The sequence below is a fragment of the Camelina sativa genome, chromosome 11, assembly GCF_000633955.1.
Source record: "Camelina sativa cultivar DH55 chromosome 11, Cs, whole genome shotgun sequence".
Lineage (NCBI taxonomy): Eukaryota > Viridiplantae > Streptophyta > Magnoliopsida > Brassicales > Brassicaceae > Camelina > Camelina sativa.
Window position 1 is genome coordinate 46,605,396 of NC_025695.1, and position 23,279 is coordinate 46,628,674.

At 36.4% G+C, this 23,279-nt stretch overlaps 4 protein-coding genes across 8 annotated transcripts in view; 2 read left to right on the plus strand and 2 right to left on the minus strand.

Annotated features, from left to right (window-relative positions):
- Window positions 1-3,448, minus strand: part of LOC104726787 (protein MEI2-like 1) — an 8,885-nt gene extending 5,437 nt beyond the window's left edge. The window contains exons 1-9 of one of the 4 annotated variants that reach the window (XM_010445728.1): window positions 3,390-3,448; window positions 2,557-2,721; window positions 2,148-2,382; window positions 1,547-1,947; window positions 1,273-1,431; window positions 1,059-1,175; window positions 842-987; window positions 609-679; window positions 127-519 (exon numbers count right to left, since the gene is read on the minus strand). In XM_010445728.1, the coding sequence (XP_010444030.1) occupies window positions 127-519; window positions 609-679; window positions 842-987; window positions 1,059-1,175; window positions 1,273-1,431; window positions 1,547-1,947; window positions 2,148-2,382; window positions 2,557-2,634 (1,600 nt within the window). In that variant the 5' untranslated portion in view covers window positions 2,635-2,721; window positions 3,390-3,448. Of the gene's footprint in view, window positions 1-126; window positions 520-608; window positions 680-841; window positions 988-1,058; window positions 1,176-1,272; window positions 1,432-1,546; window positions 1,948-2,147; window positions 2,383-2,556; window positions 2,722-2,982; window positions 3,003-3,295; window positions 3,317-3,389 lie in introns of those variants that run through there. The other 3 variants (XM_019232760.1, XM_019232761.1, XM_019232762.1) reach the window with 3 other exon arrangements.
- Window positions 8,307-12,873, plus strand: LOC104726788 (signal recognition particle subunit SRP68). Its single transcript, XM_010445729.2, has 14 exons — window positions 8,307-8,458; window positions 8,567-8,689; window positions 8,949-9,015; window positions 9,109-9,219; window positions 9,408-9,603; window positions 9,785-9,870; window positions 9,938-10,133; window positions 10,455-10,566; window positions 10,707-10,834; window positions 11,015-11,221; window positions 11,310-11,419; window positions 11,700-11,829; window positions 11,990-12,139; window positions 12,452-12,873. Exons 2-14 carry the CDS (start codon window positions 8,596-8,598, stop codon window positions 12,674-12,676), a joined length of 1,812 nt encoding a protein of 603 aa, XP_010444031.1. The 5' UTR covers window positions 8,307-8,458; window positions 8,567-8,595; the 3' UTR covers window positions 12,677-12,873.
- Window positions 13,586-19,009, plus strand: LOC104726789 (ADP-ribosylation factor GTPase-activating protein AGD1). Of its 2 annotated transcripts, XM_010445731.1 has the most exons (19): window positions 13,586-14,056; window positions 14,326-14,402; window positions 14,507-14,607; window positions 14,726-14,796; window positions 14,922-14,984; window positions 15,082-15,126; window positions 15,252-15,317; window positions 15,424-15,471; window positions 15,565-15,660; window positions 15,831-15,872; window positions 16,003-16,206; window positions 16,301-16,432; window positions 16,545-16,772; window positions 16,884-16,979; window positions 17,071-17,403; window positions 17,536-17,681; window positions 17,766-17,859; window positions 17,942-18,435; window positions 18,530-19,009. In XM_010445731.1, exons 1-19 carry the CDS (start codon window positions 14,012-14,014, stop codon window positions 18,642-18,644), a joined length of 2,496 nt encoding a protein of 831 aa, XP_010444033.1. In that variant the 5' UTR covers window positions 13,586-14,011; the 3' UTR covers window positions 18,645-19,009. The 2 variants fall into 2 exon arrangements, with proteins under 2 accessions (XP_010444033.1, XP_010444035.1); XM_010445733.1 differs by lacking the exon at window positions 13,586-14,056 and having other exon boundaries at window positions 15,570-15,660.
- On the minus strand, window positions 19,160-22,570 carry LOC104726790 (pentatricopeptide repeat-containing protein At5g61990, mitochondrial-like). Its single transcript, XM_010445735.2, has 2 exons — window positions 19,656-22,570; window positions 19,160-19,542 (listed from the first exon to the last, which is right to left on the minus strand). The coding sequence occupies exon 1, from the start codon at window positions 22,502-22,504 to the stop codon at window positions 19,748-19,750; it is 2,757 nt and encodes a 918-aa protein (XP_010444037.1). The 5' UTR covers window positions 22,505-22,570; the 3' UTR covers window positions 19,160-19,542; window positions 19,656-19,747.

Consider the following 23,279-nt stretch of genomic DNA (forward strand, 5'->3'; position numbering starts at 1 on the left):
AAAGGTAGCATCGCTGTAGCTTTTCACAGTCTACTAAAATTGTAAGGACCATTTCAAGATTGTGCTCTGATAGTGTGCTACAGTAAGCTTATCAAAACCGTAGCAATTTAAAGATAGAGAACTTACCCCCTCCATTAAAGCCATCCACTCCACGAACATTGTGTATCATAAAGCCTTCATTTGCTTTTGAGCCATCACTGACCATTTCAGAAAATGCAGAGGACTTATATGGACTACCATTTGCAAAGTTGTCGACATACTCTGAAAAGGAATGAGGATGAAGATTTGGCATGCTTTGGATCCCCATATTTGAATTATCAAAAGTGTGGCCATGCTCCTGAAGTCCGACAGGCTTGCTGGCTGAGATGGCGTTTGCCGAAGGTGGGAATCCAATAGGAATGCTGACACTTCGATGACGTTCAATAAAGGAATTCACAGGTGATCCGACAGAATTGTGAGTAACACGCATAGATCCACCATCAATGGAGGTTGAAGGAATCATTCCTGGGAAATGTCTCCCTGAAACAGAGATATGTAAGTGCAGTGATTTGTGTCCCAAGATGACATGATTGAAGAAAAAAAGTTATTAATCGTGAATGCAGGCATACCTATGTGTCCTGATGATGTAGTACTATAAGACATTTTAGGTAGACACCCTTCAGCATCATGTGACGTGTATCTGAACAAACAGAAAAAGAAAATCAATCCTACAAGCTTATACAGTTGGCGTCCATGTAACGACTTAACAAGAAATCATGTGTTCAAATCAGTTTGATCAGCATTTGTATCAGTTCACGGCCCACAAAGGAAGATAAAACAGGAAATAAAAACCAATCACCACCTTGTACCCTCTGGACAGGTTGGCACAAGATGAAGCTGCTTCCCAGCAACCTCAAGTCCATTTAGTCCACTAAGAGCCGCTTCTGCAGCTCGAACATCAAAGAACTCTATGTATATCTGTGGGTTATCATGCATGGTTCTACGAATCTGCCAACAACAGATATAGCATAAGTATCAATCCCAAAAAGTAAATACAGGGAGAAACCCAGTATATCAACCTCTTTGATTTCTCCATATGATTTGACCAGTCGATTGAGCTCTTGATTCGAAATAGAAGAATCAAGATTATTAACCAGCAAGGCTCCTTTACTTGTATCGTTTTCTGAAGGATTTTCCTGATAGCAAGAAAAATTGTAAGCACACATCAACATAAGTCACAAGTGCAATCCACATAACAAAGATAATATCTTCCTTCAGAACAGTGAATAACACCTTAGAGATAGAATAACGAATGTCAAGTTTTGTTCCTCTTAACGGCTTATTATGGAGTGTTCTTGCCGCATTCTGAGCAGCCCTTATATCATAGTACGATACCATGATAAAGCCACGATTTTTGCCAGCTGTATGAAGAGGCTGAATGTCTCCAAATTGCTGAACAAGTAAATTTATCCTCAGTACAAAGTAAGAAATTCCAATACTTCGACAAACCATACATTTCGTAAGTAAAGAATCCATGGGAACCAAAAACGCTGCTAAAAAAAGGTACCTGAAAAAGGGCCTTCAGCTCACACTCTTCGACATTGCTACTGATATTTCCGACCAAAAGAGTTCTGGATGGAATTTCCACTCGACGATGTTCGCCAACAGAATTATTGCCACCTCTCTCCCCATTTCTGTGACTCACAGAAGAAAAAATATCTCCCTCTAGTTCCATGCCACCAACACTGCTGAAGAGGTCAAATTCATCCAAATCATCTCCAGCATTGGCACGAGATTTACGCCCAACCTCACCCATCACTTCCGCGAAAAGATCATCTTCATCTGGGAGAAGATTTCCAATAGTTTGTGCCTCAATTTCTTCTAAAGATTCAGAAGGTTCTTCCTCACGGTGGGTAACAACTGTGTTTGCAGACATAGGGGATAGCATATCACTTCCCTGTAGCCGCACTACAAAAACCAGCAAGTTTGGCAACACGCTCAAGTAGTTAAAGTACAATACACAAGTAACAAACTTTCATCATCACATTATACTGTACTTATTTAACAAACCATGTTGGTTACCATAGAGGTTTGTAGATTTAGGAAGCTGATTAAAAAATTGAACACTATAAATAAAAAAAAATCATAAAGGTGAACCAAAAGCTTACGTTTTCTACTAAATAAGTCAGACATTGAGCTTGAAAATAAACTGCTTTCCCACTGACTACCATTTGTAGTGTTTTTTGCGTTAGGGATAAGAGAAGGGTGCGACCCAGAAAAACTAGATTGTGGCTTCAGCTGGTAACTTTCATTAGCCCAGGAACTCTTTGGCAGGTTTGAAAGTCTATCACGACCACCTTGGTTTTCAGGCATCAGGTCTGATTTCATAAACCCAAATTGCCTCTGCCGAACAAAAACAACAAGTAACAGTTAAAGAAAAAAACAGTTGTAGACATCATAAACACTAGTGGCAGATAGATAATGTCATATGAGACAAATAAGGTACCAGCAATAGTAGAGCTACACAGTCTAAACCCCAAAAAAAAAAAAAAAAAAAAAATAATAACCAAGAGTTACCTCAGAAGTAATATGAATATCTTCACGAAAGTGGGAAGGTGATGAAACACCTCTCTGTTCCATTATATCAGACGGCATCTTCCAAAAATTTAACTAACTAAAACCGAAATCAAAATCTTTTTTTGAACTTTTTTAAAATTTCGTCAACGAACAATTTCACTTCCCCTGAAAAAAAGTGAACAAAAAAAAAATTGTGTTAATTTCAAAGCCAGAAACAAAATGCACTTCTCAATTGCGAAGAAGATCAAGCAAGAATGACAAACAGATGAGCTCAATTACTCACGCAAAAAAAAAACCAAAAGGATCAAAGAACTTCACAAATAGAGAAAACAGAAGATTTCTAAATTACAAATTCAAGCCAACTGATACCCAAAAAAAAATCCAAGGATAAAACAAAGTTAGCACGTAGAAGCAGATATATCATACTCTGGGCAAATTAAGATCGCTGCATTTAAAAGCTCATTGAAAGGGAAAAAAAAAAAAAATATATATATATATATATATATATATAAGGAAGAGACGATTAGGTTATTAAGAAGCAAATATAAGACTACAATTCGCCTAATTCCGGATCCCTTGCGCAGCTCATTATAATCAAACAGCGAACCAACTCTTACCTAATTCACAAATTCGGCACGGAATTATTAAAAACCATTTTCAATTATATAAAAAAAAAAATTCAAAAAAACCCTAATCACCAGCTAATTCAACTTAAACCAACCAAAAAAAAAGAAGTTACCTAATCACAAACAAACACAATTATACTTTCTTCCCCTCTCCCCAAAAACAAATTAAAACAGTGCTGATAGAATAATGGATCTCGTAAACCATACCTCCTCCTCCTTCCAGAGAGTATCACGATCCTTGAAGAAGAAGGAAAAAAAAAAACACAGCGATGTAGACAGAGAGATGAAAGAGAGAGAGAGAGAGAAGAGAAAGAGAATAATTCGTCTTCTCTCTTTTATCTTCCTCCTTTCCTTTTTGTTTCCTTCTATCCAATCGCATCCATCAGAGAATATTTAATTCCTCAAAAAATAAAAATATATATTATATAAAAAAAGTGAATCGGCGTTTTCAATTTTTTTTTTTTTTTTCTTTTCGAATTTTTTTTCTCCTCTTCTCTCACGACGCGTTTGTTTTACAACGAATAATTCGCTCGACAGGCGATGATTTAAGCTTTTCCGACGATACTCTTCCCGCCGACGCGTGACTCCGGCACTCTCTGAAAGAGAGAGAAACGGAGAGAGAGAGAGAGAGAGAGAGAGAGAGATTTTTTTCTTTTTTTTTTTTGGTTTTGCGGTTAGTTGGTTTAGGAAGAAAAAAAAAAAAAAGAATGAGTGGGATGGGAAAAAAAAAAAAAAATTAGATTGGAGGGAGAGAGAGAGAGAGAGAAGGACTCTGCTACGTTTGTATGTACCATGGATCTAGCTAGTGGTATGGTAATAAGCTTGAATCTAGACCGTTGGATTATGATTACAAAACCTCAACACTTTTATATTTACTTTTAAAAATTAAATAATAAAATAATTAACGGACTCACACACGAGACTCTCGAGTCTAGACGACAGCAGGTTTGAAGAGTCCGGCTAATAACCCGAAGGAGCCGGCTATTACACATTGGATCATTCATTTACACCTTCTTGATATATTACTACAGTATTATACTATGAAAGAAAAAATTGATGTAATTTTGACAATATATTAGTTGAAACACTTTTTGATTATGTTTTAGTCTCGTACATACATGATTTAAAATGCAATATACAAGTACATAAATCCGCTATTATTAGAGTTTTAATGTTTGTGTGAACGTGTTTTTAGTTTTTCTACCCTTTGTTAAAAGAAACATTATTAAAGTAATAGCATTCTAAGTCTATGATTTCGCAATTGTTTGAGAGATAGACAAGCTACTGAGAAATGAATCTTTATTTGGTCATTGTAATCTTTGAAGATAATGTTTGGTTGGTTGGCTCGAGATTATATATCATTAAACGCTATTTTCATTCGTTAACGAGTTTCGAATTAACACACGCTCTTTATCATTCTTAGCTTGTTTTGTTTTTTTCTTGCTTTGTTGTTTTCCTACTTCTCAAGTCAAGTCTCGCTTTAATATTCTTACAACTTTGTAGTACAGTTCATTTCCCAATGAATGTCATAACCAAAACAAACAAACAAAAAACTAATAATCATCGAGTGAAGTTGATTGGTTAGATGGTTAATCTCTCCATGTTATGAGATTTAGCATGTCTAGGCTCGAACTACCGAATGGAAATTACTCATCAAAAGATGATGTAGGTATTAAAAACCACTAGACTAGAAAAAGATAGGTATCCAACATTATTTAGTGTCTTGTCTGACAATAAAACGCAAATTAGAAAGGAAAAAAGAACAAGAAGGAATCAATCGAAATACAAGTCACGTAGCTAAATCGGCCGTGAAATGTGGCCAAAGGTGAGTGTCGTGTACGATATCTCGTCTGTGAATGTATTTACAAAATACTGCACTTCTTATCTATGAATTAAATTTATGAGATTCTTACTATTTATGTATATATAAATAAAAGTTTAGCTTAAAGATTCATCAAGTGTTTTCTTTTGTATTGGGATCTCCGTCGGACATTTCAATCTTTTGATTTCCTTGAATACAAAATAGTATACCCTTTTTTATTGGTTGGTTGAAACAAAAACCATTTTGAACATATCAAAAATAAATTGAGTTTACAAAAAAAAAAAAAAAAAAAAAATTCCCCTATATGTCTCCACATGGATATGTTTTCATAAGCAACGTGTCATATATATGTCTCCCTGCAGTGACGGTTTTATCTCACCGGTACAAGTCGGTTTAGTGCGGTTTAAAATGCTTGGTTAAGTTTATAGGACTATATTGTGCTATAATAATTAGCCTTTTGTTAGTAGAGTGTCACGCTGAACTCAAATTGTGCTAACAAAAAGAATCGAAGGTCAAATTAAACAAAATAAGAACAATCCAACTAGTTGCAGCATTCGTATTTTAAACTTAAAAGTGTTTTTGGCGATATGACATAACATAACTGGTGGTCTAGTGGCAGTTCATGTTCATTATAAAAAAAACATTGTAGTCCTAAATTGATATCTAAATGAGAAATACATTAACCAAATTTTGATCATGACAATAAAATGTATAGATTCCGCTTTGTGGATTGAATAGCGTGACATCTACTAATTTTCATTAACATAGATTAATTTTGTAGTTATGAGATTGGAGAGAATAAAACGAATAGTTAGCATATGATTCTCTTAAACATACATTAATTTTGTAGACTCAAAACTTATTAAGGGTTCTAGACTTTTTAGTAAAGAAAAAAAACTAAAGTTTCAAATATTGGCAAAGAACAACAGAAGATACTAATTACAAATTTACAAGTGGTCTGATACTTTTTATTTCTTAAAACATGTCAGAATTATAAAAATCTTAAAGACGAAATTAGAGAAAAATTCTATTCTGGTATTTGCCGGCCAAGCCAAGCCAAAGCGAAGGCTGACCAAAATAATAAGCCGAGCGAGTGGAGTGAGTGGCGTGAGAGAGAGGGTCACTGTCCACAATTTTAAATGCTGGCCGCTGCGTGAAGGATTAGAAAAGCATTTATTCTTAAAGATGCTATTCTCCAAACCTATCCACGTGTCAATTTTTCATTAGTTTCCACATCAAAAGCTGACCAACAAATCCCAGGGGTGGGCTGTGATCATCTGCATACTTCTTCATCTAACACCTCTGTGCACCCTTTCTCGTACGACCCCGTTGGATTCATCCAAATTACGTGTGCAACACTCACGGTTAAGAAGACGTTAAAACCGAACCTAACCGGTGTAGAACCGCCGTCCAGTTTTGCTAATCAACGAGCGAAATTTGATTATACATAAATTAGTAGCATTTAACAATTAATAATAAGACTTTAGTAGAGTGTCACGCTGGTCTCACATGCCTACATCCTTGGAAGTTTGAAACAGTGCGGGTCTTTAATTAATTAATTTATGATACTTATGTTAACATCTAAAGATATTCAAAACTTGAGAATGAGATCACTGGCGAGAAGAATCATTCTTTATTTTGTGAAATGCTAACTCTGCTATATATATTTTGTGATTCTTTAAAATTCATACAATGCTTTCTAATTCACACTAACTAAGAAATACCCACCATTTTTTTTTTGAGGATCAAAATTCATTGGAAATTTTGCTACACTGGTGATTTAACCTGCATGAAAGATCAAAGCTAATACTTTTTTTTGTTTTTCTGGTTCAAACGATCTAAACCACTACTATGTGGAGATCTTTAGGAAATTTTCAAGATTGGAAACTGGTTTTGGAAGATTTTTCAGCAAACAGAGGAGCTAGTTTCATTGCAAAAAGTGTCACTGCAGACTGCAGACTACAGTCTTATGTTGCAGCTGGATACTCGCTCTGGCTCAGTCACTTATTTGAAAATGAGAGAGTTTTAATCCTCTGAACTAACTGTTGTAAACCTCTATGAAGAGAGCTTTTTTGGTACAGGCTTGATTTCTTATAAGCGTTAAGGGTAGGAATAGAATTACATCTCTCTGATCTTACTTTTGGAAGTTATCTGTAGAGAGTTTTTTGGTATAGGCCTGATCTCATATAGTCACATTAGTAGAAGGAGTCTAATTTTCTCGTTTATGGTTAAGGAGTAGGGGTCTTTCCTGACTTGTAATGAATGTTTTGGTCTTTTGACTGATAATATATATATATCAACAGATGACAAAAAAAAAAAAAAACGATCTAAACCACAACTATATATGAAAATAAATAGTAGTATAAGGCTATATAGACTTCACGTGCTAAATCTTGAAGAACACGATTGGACAGAACAGCAAGACAGAAGCAATAACCAATGGGAATTATGGAACATCATATAATTTTATTTAAAAAAAAAAATAGATATCATTGGATAATTAAAACTAAATAATACTATAATCATTTTTGAATTATTTGGTTGCTAATATGGTCCACGCAGTCTCTTCTCCAGATCCCGTTATCTATAAAGATTTCCGTCGGTCTATATATTTTAGTATTATCTATTGATTAATTACTTAATACCTTTGAATAAATTAATATTTCGTGTTAGTACTTGACTATTTTCTATTGGTATGTGAATCTAAAAAGTGTATATTACCTCTAAGTACATATCTAATTTACGGCGCCAAAATCCAAAAAAAATGCATTGCCTGAACTACTGTTATTCATTTTGACATTTTTATAATAATGATTGATAACAAGTACTGACCGTTTAAAAATTAAAGCTGGCTTTATAATTATAAAGTCAAATATATAAGGTTTACCAAGCACTTATCTATATTTGTTGAAAATAAATCTACGGACTTGTGCACGTTTTTGGTATTTATTTGTAGTTTTAAGATGATTGCATAAGTTTATCTAATATCAGAATCAGTTAATCAATGAAAGCTGTAAAAAAAAAAAGTTCATCTAGTTTAAAACTGATTGATATACATACGATGATAGTATAATAACTTTATTTAATTTAATTTGAACAATATTGTATACTTTCTAATTCTAACTTCCAATTTAGTTCAAACCATCTTTCCAAAAAACAAGTATCCCAAATTAAATTCGTTGAGATAATAATTGAGGGGTTAAGTAGCCATAAGGCCAAACATTACATGGTTCTGGGCCTTTAGGCCCAAATATACTCGGATTAATCTGGACTTTACTTTACCAAAAAAAAAAAAAAATCCCAAGTTTCACCCACTCGTTTCTTTGCTAGTCGTCATCTCTACTTGGCTTGAGATTCAATCGAAAACTGAAATTTGCACGCCTCCGCTGCTCGCCGTCGCCACATCGGCATATTCCATTGACACTACCGAGAAATTATCTCATCAGATCAAAAAGTATTGAACTCGTTGAGTTTTTATTTGCGTGCGTTTGCGTTTTATTTTTATTTTTGTTATGAACCCCTCAATTTACATATCGCGTGTTGTTTTGGTGGATTTGTTCAGCGGGGTTTTAACTAGGATTGTGCGAATTCATGGGGAAGAAGGAGAGCGAGATGTCTGCAATGGAGATCGACGATCCGAACTCAGAAAGCTCTGACCAGATCCTTCCTAAGTTCTCGATCAATGGTTAGTTTTTGTTTTTTCAATCAATGCAAAATATACCCAAATGCTTCTTTTGAGGTTTAAAAATTTAGGGTGTGATGGCAATATACATGATTAAGTATCTGCATGTTTGGGAATTTTGCTTAGGGGAATCTTGATTTTGGCCACTCTTTTAATTCCTTCAAACGTAATTTTACGAGGGCATGGCTGTGTAAATTTTATATCAAACCATATAAGTCTTCTAGGTTTTTGAATCTGTGCGACATTGCATTTGGCTTTTCAGTTCTGCAGCTGATGAAATCTTCTCAGGCGCAACATGGTCTGCGTCATGGTGACTATGCTCGCTATCGGTATTATTTTGGAACCCTAATCTCATTGGCCTACTTGCAATTTTCATCGATTTTAGGTCATTTTTCTGTAATCTTTGTTATTTTGTTGTGTAGGAGGTATTGCTCAGCACGGTTGAGGAGGTTATACAAGTCCTTGAAATTCACTCATGGCCGTGGTAAATACACTCGACGAGCCATACTTGAATCAACTGTCACTGATGTTAGGTATTTGTCTTGCTCTCATTCTTATTTATCCCAAGCTAAAGATTTGTTGGCTCAGTGTGACTTTTTTTGCGTTTAGCTGAACAGTATAGGAAGAATGTGAAGGCTCAGTTGTTACTTCCACTAGAAATTAATTAAGTTATTTTGCCATGCTCATAATCGAGTTAATGTTATGTCTTTATTTGAAATAGGTTCCTTCATGTGGTTTTCTATATGGCGGAAAGAGCATGGAGCCATGCAATGGAAAAAAGACAGCTACCAGATGGGCCTAATGCACGGCAGCGGATATATTTGATTGGTAGGCTGAGGAAGGCTGTTAAATGGGCTTCTCTTTTCTCAAGTTTGTGTTCCATTAAGACAGATTCCAGGACATCTCTGGAAGCTGAGGTATTTCCGTGACCCCAGGTGTTGCGGTATTCATAATTTACATATAACATATCTACTCCTTTGAAAGGAAGATGAGAATACCTCAGTTTTAGGCTTTTAGCTTAGTTCTTTCATGTAAAACATGTGTTCACTCTATAAACGCTTGACATTAGTCTTCATACTTTATCTTACTGTTTTATAGGCATATGCATCCTATATGAAAGGTACCTTGTTGTTTGAGCAAGATCAAAATTGGGAAACTGGGTTGGCATGTTTCAAAAACGCCAGGTTTGTCTTTTGTCAATATCGTCATTTTGCAATTTAGAAGATATTGTTTCTGAATTTCCTGTTGCAGAGCTGTTTATGAGGAACTTGGGAAATATGGAGATCTAGAGAACCAAGTTCTTTGCCGGGAACGGGTTGAGGAGCTTGAGCCTAGTATTCGATACTGCCTACACAAAATTGGCAAGTCAAACTTGCAGACATCTGAACTTCTTCAAATTGGTGAGATGGAAGGCCCCGCATTGGATCTTTTCAAAGCAAAAATAGAGGTATGTAGATATACGATCAAAGTATCATTTTTGTGTAAGCGTCCACCAAGGCAAGTGCGTAACTGTATATTTATGTTTCAGTGATCTGCAGCAGAAAATTCTAGTCTGTTGTTAGGAACTTAGAGTTATGCTTTTGACCTGTGCAGCACACATGAAAAAGTATTATTACATGTATAGGATCTTGGCTACTCTTGAATGTCTTACAATGGTGTTGTGATGAATTACTCTTGAATGTCTTACAATGGTGTTGTGATGAATATTTTCCCAGCTCCCTCACACATTTTGGTCTAGAAATATAATGTAATACTCACTGTTACGTAGGCTGCTATGGAAGAGGCCAGATCTCAACAAGCTGCATCTCTTACAGAGTTTAATTGGCTTGGCTACAGATTTCCAGTTTCTAACCCAAAATCTCGGGTTTCTATTCTAAAAGGTTCGGCCAACTTTTTCCTTATCCACTCTTTCTGAATTACTTAATTATGCTGAAAAAATTGTGTCTAATAGCATAGTCCTTACCTTTACAATGGGTTACTGTTATGTGTTACCCTGAGGTATTCTTTATTCCTTGTTCAGCCCAGGAACTTGAGAAGGAGCTACAGGGTCCGACAGCAGAATCCCTCCCTGCAGAGAAAAAGCTAACCATTTTTGATAAATTATTCACTGCATATAATGATGCCAGGAACACCATACGCAGTGACTTGGTGAGTGAATTTACAAGACATCTTCTGATTTATCGATTGGGTTCACAGAAAATGAAAACCTTTTTAAAGATTTTTGAAAGTGTAGACAAGTTTGTTAACCCCAAAGAGTAAGAGCGTCTGTTTTGTTTGTTGCATTACTGTTTCTGTGATTGATTTTACTGAGGAGAATACTATTTTTAGGTAAGTGCAGGAAATGCTGAATCTGTTAAAGATGACCTAAATGGTTTGGACAAAGCTGTTGGAGCTGTGCTAGGACAAAGAACCATTGAACGGAACCAGCTGTTGGTTAAAACAGCAAAGAGTAAACTGAACAGGAAACGTGATGATAAAAGTGAGAAGGTTACTAGGCCTGAAGAGCTTGTTCGATTGTACGACCTTCTATTACAGGTAACCAATGTTCACCTCTTTATTTCTTCAGAAGCAGATTTTGTTTGTTATACCAGCGTGGGACGTCACCTGTGTTTCTTTTTCTCAGAATGTCGCTGATCTTTCTGATCTCATTAGCTCTGGAAGAGACAGGAAACCTGAAGAGATTGCCTTTGAAGAAGAGTGTCAGCGTAAAAGCTTGGCCTACCGTGCTGAAAGGTTTAATTGCTCTTACATTATTGTATTATTTAGAGGGGTTGCTATTGAGTTGTGAACTTCCTTTACAATTCACATGATTTTAGCATTGTTGGTAAGAGTTAGGCTCCTTTAGTAAAGTTTATTCATTAAATTAGGAATCTGTTTCCTGGTTAGTCACCCTATTTTCCTACTTTTTCTTCCATATACTCATGTGGTTCTTTCCGTATATGTACTGATACGATTTATGTTTTCATTGCCCTTGACTGAATTTGCTAATGATATATTCCCAAATCTCTATCAGGTGCTTCTACTTGGCGAAGTCATATAGTCTAGCAGGAAAGAGGGCTGAAGCATTCGCCCTGTATTGTCGTGCTCGATCTCTTGCTGAAGATGCCCTGAACAAGTTTCAAAGCGTAGCTAAGAAAGATGAGGTATCGAGCTCATTATTTGTTGGTCACTTCATACATGGATTCCATAGTCATATTTGAATAGCAGTGTAGTATGTTACCTCATGTCGACTGAATATCGTGAATATTCTTTTCACTGAACATATATGAATTTTGACTAAAATTTTCAAATAATGCTACTCAGGGAACAATCCAGGAACTGAATTCACTGATCAAAGAATGCAGAGCTAACAGTTGCATAGAGCATGCGACCGGGATTATGGAAGAAGAGAGGGCTCCAGAGAATCTATCAAGGAGAGTTTCAACTATATCACTAGACGATTCAGCTGCAAAGGTACAATCTCACGATCTTGTTTTCTTGAGTAGTGGCTGATGGTATAAAAGTTAATCCCTCACCTTTATTTCTATGCCTAGTTTATTGCTTCTACCATATAAATTACTCTTGGTGTCTGAAACTTGTTGATGTGATTAGCGAAGTAATTTCTGATGATATATGCTTTGTTCTCCTCCTGAGCGATTTTAACCTAAATTTATCATCACAAGTCTTCCATTGTGGGTTCCGGATTTTGAGGTTTTATGTAGTCTTGCAAAGTCTCTAAATCATATATTACTTGCAGTCTAATGGTTTTTAATTTCCCCTAACCAGGTGGAGAAATACTTGTTGGACAACCTGGATGTGTATGAATCTGCAGTTGGAGATGGAAATACGAAAAGCACCGCAAAGATAGAACGATTCCCACCGGCATTCCAATCGATACCGCGAAATCCAATTGTTCTAGACCTTGCGGACGGCTGCATCGTCTTCCCAGATATTGAAAACAGGATGAAGAAGAAAAGCATATACAGCCGTTTCTTTGGATTTACTAGTTAAAAGAATCTCTGATTCAGTCTCCCCCTTATTTTACCAGACTCTGAGCCCACCTGTTGCTCTTAAGCTTCTGAAACAAAATGCATGAGAGATTTTTTGTTTTGTCGAATTTTTCAGAGAATTACAGTCTAGACGTTTTTGTTCTCTTTTTTTTTTAGTGACACTTGAAAATTTTGGAAATACAGACAATTTTATCGTCATCTGAGTTACAAAGTTGAGCATTGTGGGAAAGATAGGAAGGCCGGTCTACTCAGGAAAGAATGTCACATTGTTTAAACATTCGATAAGGATGTTCTGTCTAGTAACTAAAATGTAATTTTTTAGTGGTTGGAAAACTAATAATACTAGTGTATATTTTTTTTTTTGTTTAGTTTCTCACACGTTTAGGAACTTGTCATCAAATTGATTAAAGTCAACCACTACTACTACTAGTTTGGATTTCATCTTTCCTACGAGTATAAATTAATGAGTTAGTAAGATAAATAAATACTCTGTCTTTGTTCAATTAATTGGACTGACGAATCTATGAATGCCTTAATTAATGATTTTCATCGATATCCCTACCATGCCTAATCACGCGATCAATCTGAAAATTTTCTTAAGCGTTTTTTTGTACCTTATTATAGAAGAAAAATTAACATAAAAAAAAAAAAAGCATCCCGTATATAAAAAAGATCATCTTCTTAGTTTATTATCAAGGATTGTTTTCTCTAAAATTATTGAAGAAAAGGTAAATTATTCCGTCAGAGTGGTGGGGGTTAAGCTTATTGTAATATGGGGTGATTTGGGCTTAATAAAGCTTTTCCTTAAATTTATTTTGGTTTTTTTTCGGATTGTATAAATTAATTATATATATATATATATATAGTTTTTTTTTTTTCATTAAAAAAAAGAAATGAAAAATGACAGCCATGGGAAGGTTACAAGGTTTTGTGTTTGCACACGACCACGATCACCACAACAACAACAACAAGGACAAAGAGGACGACGAGATTTTCCCTTTCTTTTTTATTTTTTTTTGGTTGAGTCTCTCGATCGCACGATCTTTCCCATAATTTCCGCACATTTTCCTACTTCTCTCAACCAAACCCCTAAATCCCCAAAACCAGCAATAAGCTTTTCTGCAAAAGAAGACACAAAACTTTATACGTTTTTTTTTTGGGAAACTTTTATTTTTTATTTTAAAAAAAAAAGAATACACGGAGACCGTAATTAGCTCTATCCACATCTCCAGTAATCGGAATTAAATTTCCAACGACGACGAACAAGAAGAAGAATACGGTGGCAGAGGAGGAAGAGGAAGAGCTTCGTCTTCGTTCTGTGTCTCTTGAGGAAAATATGCATTTCTCAAAGCTCGATGATTCTCCCATGTTTCGCCAACAGGTTTGCGTTTTCCATCATCCTTCTCTGTTTCCTCAGATTCCCCCATTGCTCTACGCTGCCCTGCATTCTCTGTTCATATCATATTTTTTTTTTCAAAATTCGAATGATGCATTGTTGGTTTTGTCTCTATAATGTCAAAATTTTTTTATGAGTTGACTTCTCAAACTAATAAAAATCCTGAATTCGAATTTTGTTATTTACTGTTGATCTTATATCCTCCCGATGCACCAAATGTATTAGTGATTAAAGTCTTTCTTTTGTGAAAACAGATGCAATCTATGGAAGAGAGTGCCGAGTTGCTGCGAATGCGATGCTTAAGGTTCTATAAAGGATGCAGGAAATACACGTAAGCTCATCTCTATTGATGATAAGAGCCTAAAATTTTTTATCATTTTGATCCAAATTCTGTATTTTTGATCTTTCTTTTGGGTTATTTATTTATTTATTTAGGGAGGGGCTTGGAGAAGGGTATGATGCAGATATTGGCTTTGTTAATGCTCTTGAATCTTTCGGAGGAGGTCATAATGATCCCATCTGTGTTGCTTTTGGAGGTATGCTTTTACTCTTCCTCAATTTAATTTGCAAACTCTTGAGAATTCTGCATCATTTTCCCTTTTGTTCCTCTTTCTTTGGACTAGTTTCTGAAGATAATTTATGTTATTTGCTTAGGTCCCGTTATGACTAAATTCACCATTGCTCTACGAGAAATCGGGACATACAAGGAAGTTCTTCGTTCCCAGGTACTGAATGAAACCCATTCATTGCCTATGTATTGATTGAGCTAATTTCCCTTGATTTGTTTGACTTATGCTGTGTATTGATGATACCCATAGCTAAACTCTGATATCTTCTCAACACTTTCTAGGTAGAACACATGCTGAATGATCGGTTGCTTCAATTTGTGAATGGTGATGTCCACGAAGTTAAGGTATATTCGTCGTATTTTTTTACCACATCAAATGTTAAGTTCAGTATTTTCTCTGCATTGCTTTGACTTATATCCATCTTTTATTTCTCTCATGCAGGAAGCTCGTAAACGGTTTGACAAAGCTACCATTATATATGACCAGGTGCGTTGAATGACTTCAGAATATGTCAATTCATGGGTATAATTATGGTTTCCCAGCTTGTTACCGTAAACATTCTTGCCTCTTTGGAAAACTATATCTTTATTTATGTGCATCCAAATGAACAGGCACGAGAGAAATATCTTTCATTAAGGAAGAGTACGCGATTGGATGTGGCTGCCACAATTGAGGAGGTATGTTAAAAAAAGTTATTAGTTTTTTGAAGTCTTGTGTAACAACTAGTCACAGAAAATCTTCACTTTTTTAAGCACAAACTAACTTGATAGAGCGACATTTCAGGACCTACATAGTGCAAGAACGACGTTCGAGCAAGCACGATTTCATCTGGTAATCGCTTTTTATTCAAGATGCTACTTATATTTTACAGGGTTGTTCTCTCATATAACCGTTCATAATGGTTTCTTACTTCTTCCTGGCCAGGTTAGTGCACTCTCTAATGCGGAGGCTAAAAAGAGATTTGAATTTTTGGAAGCAGTAAGCGGGACTATGGATGCTCATCTCCGTTTCTTCAAACAGGCAAGCTTTTTCCTTAAAATAATTTTCAGAAGCAAGACGACAAATTACTTTTTTTTTCTTGGAGTCGATCAGCTTGGTTTTACAAGGAAAACATCATACAATGGGTTCTATTCCTGTTTTCTGGTATGAAGCATTCAATTAGATTTCTCACGAGTTATTCCTTCTTTCAGGGTTATGAGCTACTACATCAAATGGAGCCTTTTATTAATCAGGTTTGGTACTCCTTGCAGCATGTTTCTTTTGTCTTTTTCATTTTTAGAGATTTCTCTGTAGCGAATCTTTTCTTATCCAAGCAATAGTACAAGGTATATATATCTGTGTTTAATTGGAATTTTATGGCAGGTGTTGGCTTATGCACACCAGTCTAGAGAATGTGCAAATTATGAGATGGCATCCCTCAATGAAAGGATGCAGGAGTACCAAAGGCAAGTTGATCGTGAAACTAGAAACTCAAATGGTTCTCCAACAGGGGATGGCATGAGACATAACTCAAGAAACTCACAGAAAGTCATAGAGGCCGTCATGCAATCTGCTGCAAAAGGAAAGGTAAGAATATATCTTTGTACTGAGGCTTACTCCTGCTCTCAAATTTTTATACTGTTTTGTTTTATATTTACCTGTTGATATTACCGTCCTTCAGGTTCAGACTATCAGACAAGGGTATTTGTCAAAACGTTCCTCAAACTTGAGAGGTGACTGGAAAAGAAGATTCTTTATCCTTGATAGCCGTGGGATGCTATACTATTACCGCAAGCCATGGAATTGGTCTTCTGTAAGTTGCAAAACCAAAACAATTGTGTTTTTAATCCTTCCTTCAGAAAAAATATAGATAACATTTGTGATGTACTGTATGTTTACTGAATCTTTGAAGCTCTATGTATCAGGGAAATGGTAGTCGCTCTGTTGTTCATAGGAATATGACTTCAGAAAACAGTCCTGGGCTGCTAAGTCGGTGGCTGTCTTCTCATTACCACGGCGGTGTGCATGATGAAAAACCAGTTGCACGTCACACTGTCAATCTGCTGACCTCAACGATCAAAGTTGATGCAGACCAGACCGATCTTAGATTCTGCTTTCGAATAATTTCACCAACAAAAGTTTATACATTGCAGGTATATCTGCAAGTAAAACGATCTTCAGTTTTTTTACCTAAACTTGATGAAACTCCTATCAGAATTCCGGACAATTTTTTCATTTTGGTGTTCTTTTCGTTATTGATGTAGGCAGAAAATGCGCAGGATCAGATGGACTGGATCGAAAAAATAACTGGAGTAATTGCTTCTTTGTTGAGTTTCCAGACACCTGAAAGAGCAATCATGGTTAGATTTTATATGGTTTTACTGCTGATTATTTATTGTCTGACCCATTTTCATTGTTGACTAACATATCATTTACCTGAAACTCAACCAGCGTCTTTCTACTGTGGATGGAGGTGATACCTTCTCTGCAAGTGATTCTGGTTCTTTAGCAGATCCATATGATATCGAACAAGCAGAAAGTGGAGAATCCACAGTGGAAAATCCCATGACTGGAGGAAACCGTTCGAGGTTTTCAGGGTGCTTGCAGCAACATGATATGGTAAAGACTGAAAAGCCAATTGATGTCTTGACAAGAGTCGTGGGGAATGAGAAATGTGCAGACTGTGGTGCTCCTGAACCTGATTGGGCATCTTTGAACCTTGGTGTCCTTATTTGTATTGAGTGTTCTGGTATCCATCGTAACCTTGGTGTTCACATTTCAAAGGTTTGCCATCAAAACTATGCGTCCAGCAAATATTTTTTCATTCTTTTCACAAAGATGATAGCGAGAACTAACATGTTTCCATTTTAAGTAGCTCTATAAATTTAGTATAAATTAGTCAATCCTATCGTGCAGGTCAGATCGCTCACTCTTGATGTTAAAGTATGGGAACCATCAGTCTTGACATTATTCCAATCGTTAGGTAACGTGTATGTAAACTCAGTTTGGGAAGAGCAGTTGAACTCGGAGAGTAGATCTTCCAGTGCTAGTAGGTCTTCGGGGTAAGTGACTTAAAATTACTTGTGATTAGGAGAAGAACGAAATTATGTCTTACATGTATTTACAGTCTAAAATCTATTTATCAGCACTCCCAAGTCAGATCGACCTAGAAAGTTGGTTGTAAGGAAGCCTGGTTTCAATGACCCCATTTCTGTGAAAGAGTTGTTCATCCACGCAAAGGTATATATTACTCTGTTAGTTAATAAGCAAAGCTTTTGAAGGTATCATGTCCATTCATTTCTAATATGATGACTAATTGCAGTACTCAGAGAGGATTTTTGTGCGCAAAGCAATAGATAGTCAGCATTTCCAGGCACTTTTCCAAGAGATATGGGAGAATGTCCGTGCCAACGACAAGAAATCAGTTTACAGACACATTGTCTGCTCGGAAGCAGATGTGAATGCTCTGCGTGGACAAGCATCGTACACTGTGTCTATGCCCTTAGCAAAGATGATGCAACTGGAAGCTAAGGAGGAAACCCTTGAAGCCAAATTCAAGAGCATTGAAAAGGAATTTCAAGAGAATCCAGAGGGATATTCTCAGTCAAGTAGGACCGGAGAGAGTATGGTCAGAGAAGAAACTTCAAATGACTGTTCTTTGCTTCACCTTGCTTGTCTTTCTGGGGATATCGGTATGGTGGAACTATTGCTTCAGTATGGCGCAAAAATAAATGCAACAGATTCAAAAGGTCGGACTCCACTTCATCATTGTATCATCAGCAGGAGATATGCAATTGCAAGGTTGCTACTTATGAGGTAAACTCCAGATACTACATCTTGAGATTTCTTGGTACAGGTCTTATCAACCATAGATTTGAATTAGAAGTCTGATACGGTGACTCAATTGCAGGGGAGGAGATCCAAATGCTGTGGATAAAGAGAATAACATACCGGTCAAATATGCTTCAGAAACAGACCTCAATGACAACGAACTGATTGCTTTATTAACAGACTCCAAAAGATGATATTACTGATGAATCGAATTTGACCATTTCATTTGCTTATCACAGTGCAAGCAGAATGGTATAGCACTAGAAGAGTGTTTGCTCGACTGAAGTCTTTTCGCGTTTTTCCGCCTTTTAGTTGGTTTCATATTCTTTTTTTTGCCCATATAATCGGCGATTTGTTCATGAAGAGCGTAGAGAATACATGTAGGTTTTTCTTTTTTGATTGTTAGGTTGATATACTTGTTTATACTCTGGTGTACATAAGGTCTTTTTATGGGGTCGTATGTTCTGTAAGTTGAAAACCTCTGTTTTGGTTTCACTATGAGATCTTTTCTTTTTTTTTTTAATGAAAGACAAAGACACCAATTGTGTTCTTTTGTTCAGCTTTATGTTGTCAGACAGAACCTGTGGTTTTTCCCATTGGAGCACTTGCTTTGAATAACCAGACAGATTTTGTGATTCATCAATATGTCAAATCAATCCTCAAATCCTTTTTTTTTTGAGACATCTGCATTATCATCTTTTGAAACTGATGGAACAAAGAACTTTATATAATTTGATCAATCATTGTAACATTCAGTACAAAAATCTATTACAAAACTGAAAATGCAGATTGACTGACATTAGATATGAATGATCAGGACGATTGAGTTCCTACAACACTGCCATCTCTGCTTCTTAAACTGTGATATTTCTAGCCTACAAAAGTCGAGGAAATTGCAGAATCAACAGCTCCGATGCGTCTCCCACTCATTGTCAATTCCTGAATGTGGTTATCGTGATGGAAACTGCTGCCAAGTAAATTAATGGAATCCAACATGTCTAGCTGAAGGCAAATCCGTTATGAAGTAAATGAATTGGTCCAGAAGAGTTTATGAGCAGACGCAAGCTATACCAGGAACAGCAATTGCATATTCTGATCGGTAATAAATAAACAATGAGATATCAGAAAACTGAGACCGAGTAGAGAGCGTCAAAAGGGAGAGGATGAAGCTTTAAGATAATAGGTCAGGTTAGGATCAATGTTACCGTTTCCCACGATTGCAAACCTTCAGGCAGGCTCCTTTTTAGCCACAAAGAAAAGAAGGAAGCTGGTTTGCTTTCGGCTTTCTGTCGTAAATCTATGTAGCGGCATCAGCTTCCATTCTTTGGTTTGAGGAAATGCAACTTTCATTGATTAACTCAATAACAGTGGAAGAATCAGGAATATAATTAAGTCGAACCATGTTTTCCATAACCTTCTGAGCTGCATCCATTTCTCCCACTTTAGCAAAACCAGAGAGTAAAGCCCGACATGTTGAAATACTTAGCTTACACCCATCATCAACAGCGTTCTTAGCAAACATTTGATCCACAAGCATAAGTGCTTTCGTCGTCATCCCTTCTTTCAGGAAAGCATTGATGATAACACTATACATTATGTTGTCTGGTTCAATTCCCGCAGCAATCACCTCATCAAATACAGAAAACATTTCAGATCTTCTACCCATTTTATCATACCCGTTTAGAAGAGATGTGTAAGTTATAACTGTAGGTATCAGATTAGCTTTCTGCATGCGGTGAAAGAGCTCCTTGGCAGCTTCCAAGTTTCCTTCCTTGCATAGATAATCAATCAAAATGTTATATGTTACATCATTGGGTTTGCCAAACCTATCAAACGACCCATTCATTAGACGATTTGTCACTTCTGTTCTTAATTCTGGTTTTCCAAACTTAAAAACCCAACTGATCAAAGCATTGAAAGGGGCGGTACTAGAAGCACAAGCCATCTCGTTTGTCTCAAAGATGCTTATAGCTCTTTCCACATCGTTCAATCTGCAACACCCATCCACGAGTGTTGTGTACACAAAACTATCAGGAACTAATCCCTTTAGTTTCATCTCATCAACTAACCGAAAAGCCTCAGCTAGATCCCCCGATTTACAATATCCATCTATAATTGTGCAGTAAGTCACTGTGTTCGGGGGAAAACCTTTACCAGACATTTCATCAAGCAGTTCCCTAGCTTTTTCAATTTCACCAGATCTGCAGAAGCCACCGAGCAACATGTTGTATATGATAACATTAGGAGTCAAACCTTCTTGAACCATCTCATCAAAAATACTAGAAGCCTTTGGCATATTTCCCAACTTCGAAAATCCATCAATGAGAGTACCATAAGAGAATACATCAGGTGCAATACCCTTCCCACGCATTTCGTGGAAAATTTCCTCAGCATCATTTACTTTACCATTTTTAACAAGACCATTCATAAGAACAGTGTATGTTTTAGCATCCCCCAGGATCCCTTGTTCAACCATGGATCTGAATGCTGAACATGCCTCTATTACTTTCCCCTTTTTGCAATACTCATTGATCAAACCCGTGCAAAGAACCTTATTTGGAATTACGCCACATTCCAGCATCTCTTTCACATACTTATCTGCAGATGAAAATTCCCCTGCCTCTATAAATCCACTGATAAATGCCCCATAGGTGAAAGCATCTGGCTTTAATCCGTTCTCGACCATTTCAGCCAGAAAAGACCTTGCTTCATCCATTCTTCTAGCCTTTGAAAGACCAATAATAAGGGAATTGTAGCAAAAAGTGTCTGGTGTGATTCCTTGTTCTTTCATTTCTTTTAACACCCTCACTGCATCTCCAAACCTACTTTTCTGGAGAAAGGTTTTGATCAATGTGGTATAAATAACCACATTGGGTCTGCAACCACTTGCACCCATTTCCTTCACAATGTTATAAGCTCCATCGAGATCCCCAGAAGAACACATGCCTTTTACCACTGTACCATAAGTATATGGAGAAATGACAATGTTCCTCTTTTTCATTTCAACAAGTAACTCATAACCCTTAAGAACATTCTTTACTCGAAAGTATCCCTCGATCAAACTAGCATAAGCCCGAACACCTGGTGTCACTCCAGATGCAATCATCCCATCAAATAAAGCCTTTGCCTTCTCCATCGCCCCTTCCTTAGACATCACACAGATAAAATAATCATACATCTTAGGATCGATGTTAATTCCAAGTGAAACCATCTCACGAACTAGTCCGTTTGCAGCATCTGCATCTCTGCCCTTAAGTAAACCATCAATCAGTAGACTACACGAAACATTATCAGGATACACACCAACACTATCCATCTCTACCAGCAACGATTTAGCATCTTCTAGACTCTGCTGCTTACACAACCCATCTACAAGTATATTGTACGATTGCTTAGATACAACCAATCCTTTGCAAACCATCAACTTCTTCAGCTCGAGAGCTTCATCAAAATCTCCCTTTTGACACAACACTTCCAAGAGATGGTTACATCGTGCCGAACTAGGAACCAATCCCAAATCCAAAGTGCTACGAATCACAAACACAGCTTCATCTAACAACCCTTTCTCAATGTACACATCAATCAAGATCCCAAATACAACTCCGTCATCACTCTTTCCACCAAACTCCCTCGAACACCTCACAATCGAAATCCTAACCTCAGATACAGGCCATTTCCTCTCAATCATACGGTTCACAACACTATGAGCTTTCTCAAAACTACCGAAACTACACAGAAACAAAGCGAGAAACGAAAACGAATCCAATTTATGCTCCGCAACTTTTTGAGAATCGACCCAATTGAAGAAACTGAAAAGCTTAGCGGGATCATCGACGCGTCTGGATCGTAAAACGGAGAGAACAACGTCTGGGTTGATCGCGGTGGAAAGATTCGAAGATACAAGAGTGTCAAGCCAGTTCACCTCGTTGAGTATTCCCGCTATTTCAGCTGATGCGTCGGAGATTTTCTCAATGTTAACGGAAAACGATCGGAAAAGTAAACAGTTCGCTCTTAGCACCAAACATCTTATCCTGAACAACGTTGATCCCATCATTTCCGATATATCGGAGATTCAACAACCTCGTCGGAGAAGAAGATTTAATCAACAAAAGAAAATATAATAATATACATTGCCATTATTCTAAAGGCCCACTATAATTTGGGCTTTTGAGCCCAAACACTTGCGTACTCCTTGCATTTAAAAAAAAAAAAAAATAGAATTAGTAGGTTCGTATGAATTACACGTGAGTTACGAGTTTTAACTTTTTAAAGAGAGATAATTTTATGTTATTTTGTAATATAGAAAGTGGTATGGTATGTTATAGTATTGTTTATTCATAGAGGTTAAATTTAAATAATATTTATAAAATGGAGGAGAGGGGGTTATGGCTTTATGGGAGAAGATATGATGAAGATCCCCACTAAAGTTGAATTTCAAATGGTGCATGAATGTGTTTACCCAAAATCCATAGTGTGTGAAATGCATGGTTTGACCAAGTTTTCTTTCCTGTTTTGTTTTTACATGAGATATCTTTTTTGAGAAAAGTCGACGGGTATGGGTGTGGTAAACATTAACTAAATACTCATAATAATAGATTACTTGTTTTATACTATTAGAAAACGTGTTTTAGTTAGTTCCAAAACATGTGGGTGTATAAATTTTGCATGTAATTTAATAATATTTCTTTGTATCAAAATACTTGAGGGGTAAGTTAAATTATGAAAATTTAGTTATTGATATTTTTGAACTATAAATAAAGTCACCTAAGTGCATCTTGATATAAGTTTCTTACAAATTAAAATCATACAAATATTATTATTTAATTTGA

Bases quoted from the DNA above. Each gene is read 5' to 3' on its own strand.
- LOC104726789 (XM_010445731.1), top strand. From the start codon at position 14,012: ATGCATTTCTCAAAGCTCGATGATTCTCCCATGTTTCGCCAACAG. The intron at 14,057-14,325 runs GTTTGCGTTTTC...TTGTGAAAACAG, and splicing joins CTCCCATGTTTCGCCAACAG to ATGCAATCTATGGAAGAGAG. The intron at 16,433-16,544 runs GTAAGTTGCAAA...TCTATGTATCAG, and splicing joins AGCCATGGAATTGGTCTTCT to GGAAATGGTAGTCGCTCTGT.
- LOC104726790 (XM_010445735.2), bottom strand. From the start codon at position 22,504: ATGATGGGATCAACGTTGTTCAGGATAAGATGTTTGGTGCTAAGAGCG.
- LOC104726788 (XM_010445729.2), top strand. From the start codon at position 8,596: ATGGGGAAGAAGGAGAGCGAGATGTCTGCAATGGAGATCGACGATCCG. The intron at 9,871-9,937 runs GTTTGTCTTTTG...TTCCTGTTGCAG, and splicing joins GCATGTTTCAAAAACGCCAG to AGCTGTTTATGAGGAACTTG. The intron at 10,567-10,706 runs GTTCGGCCAACT...TTCCTTGTTCAG, and splicing joins TCGGGTTTCTATTCTAAAAG to CCCAGGAACTTGAGAAGGAG.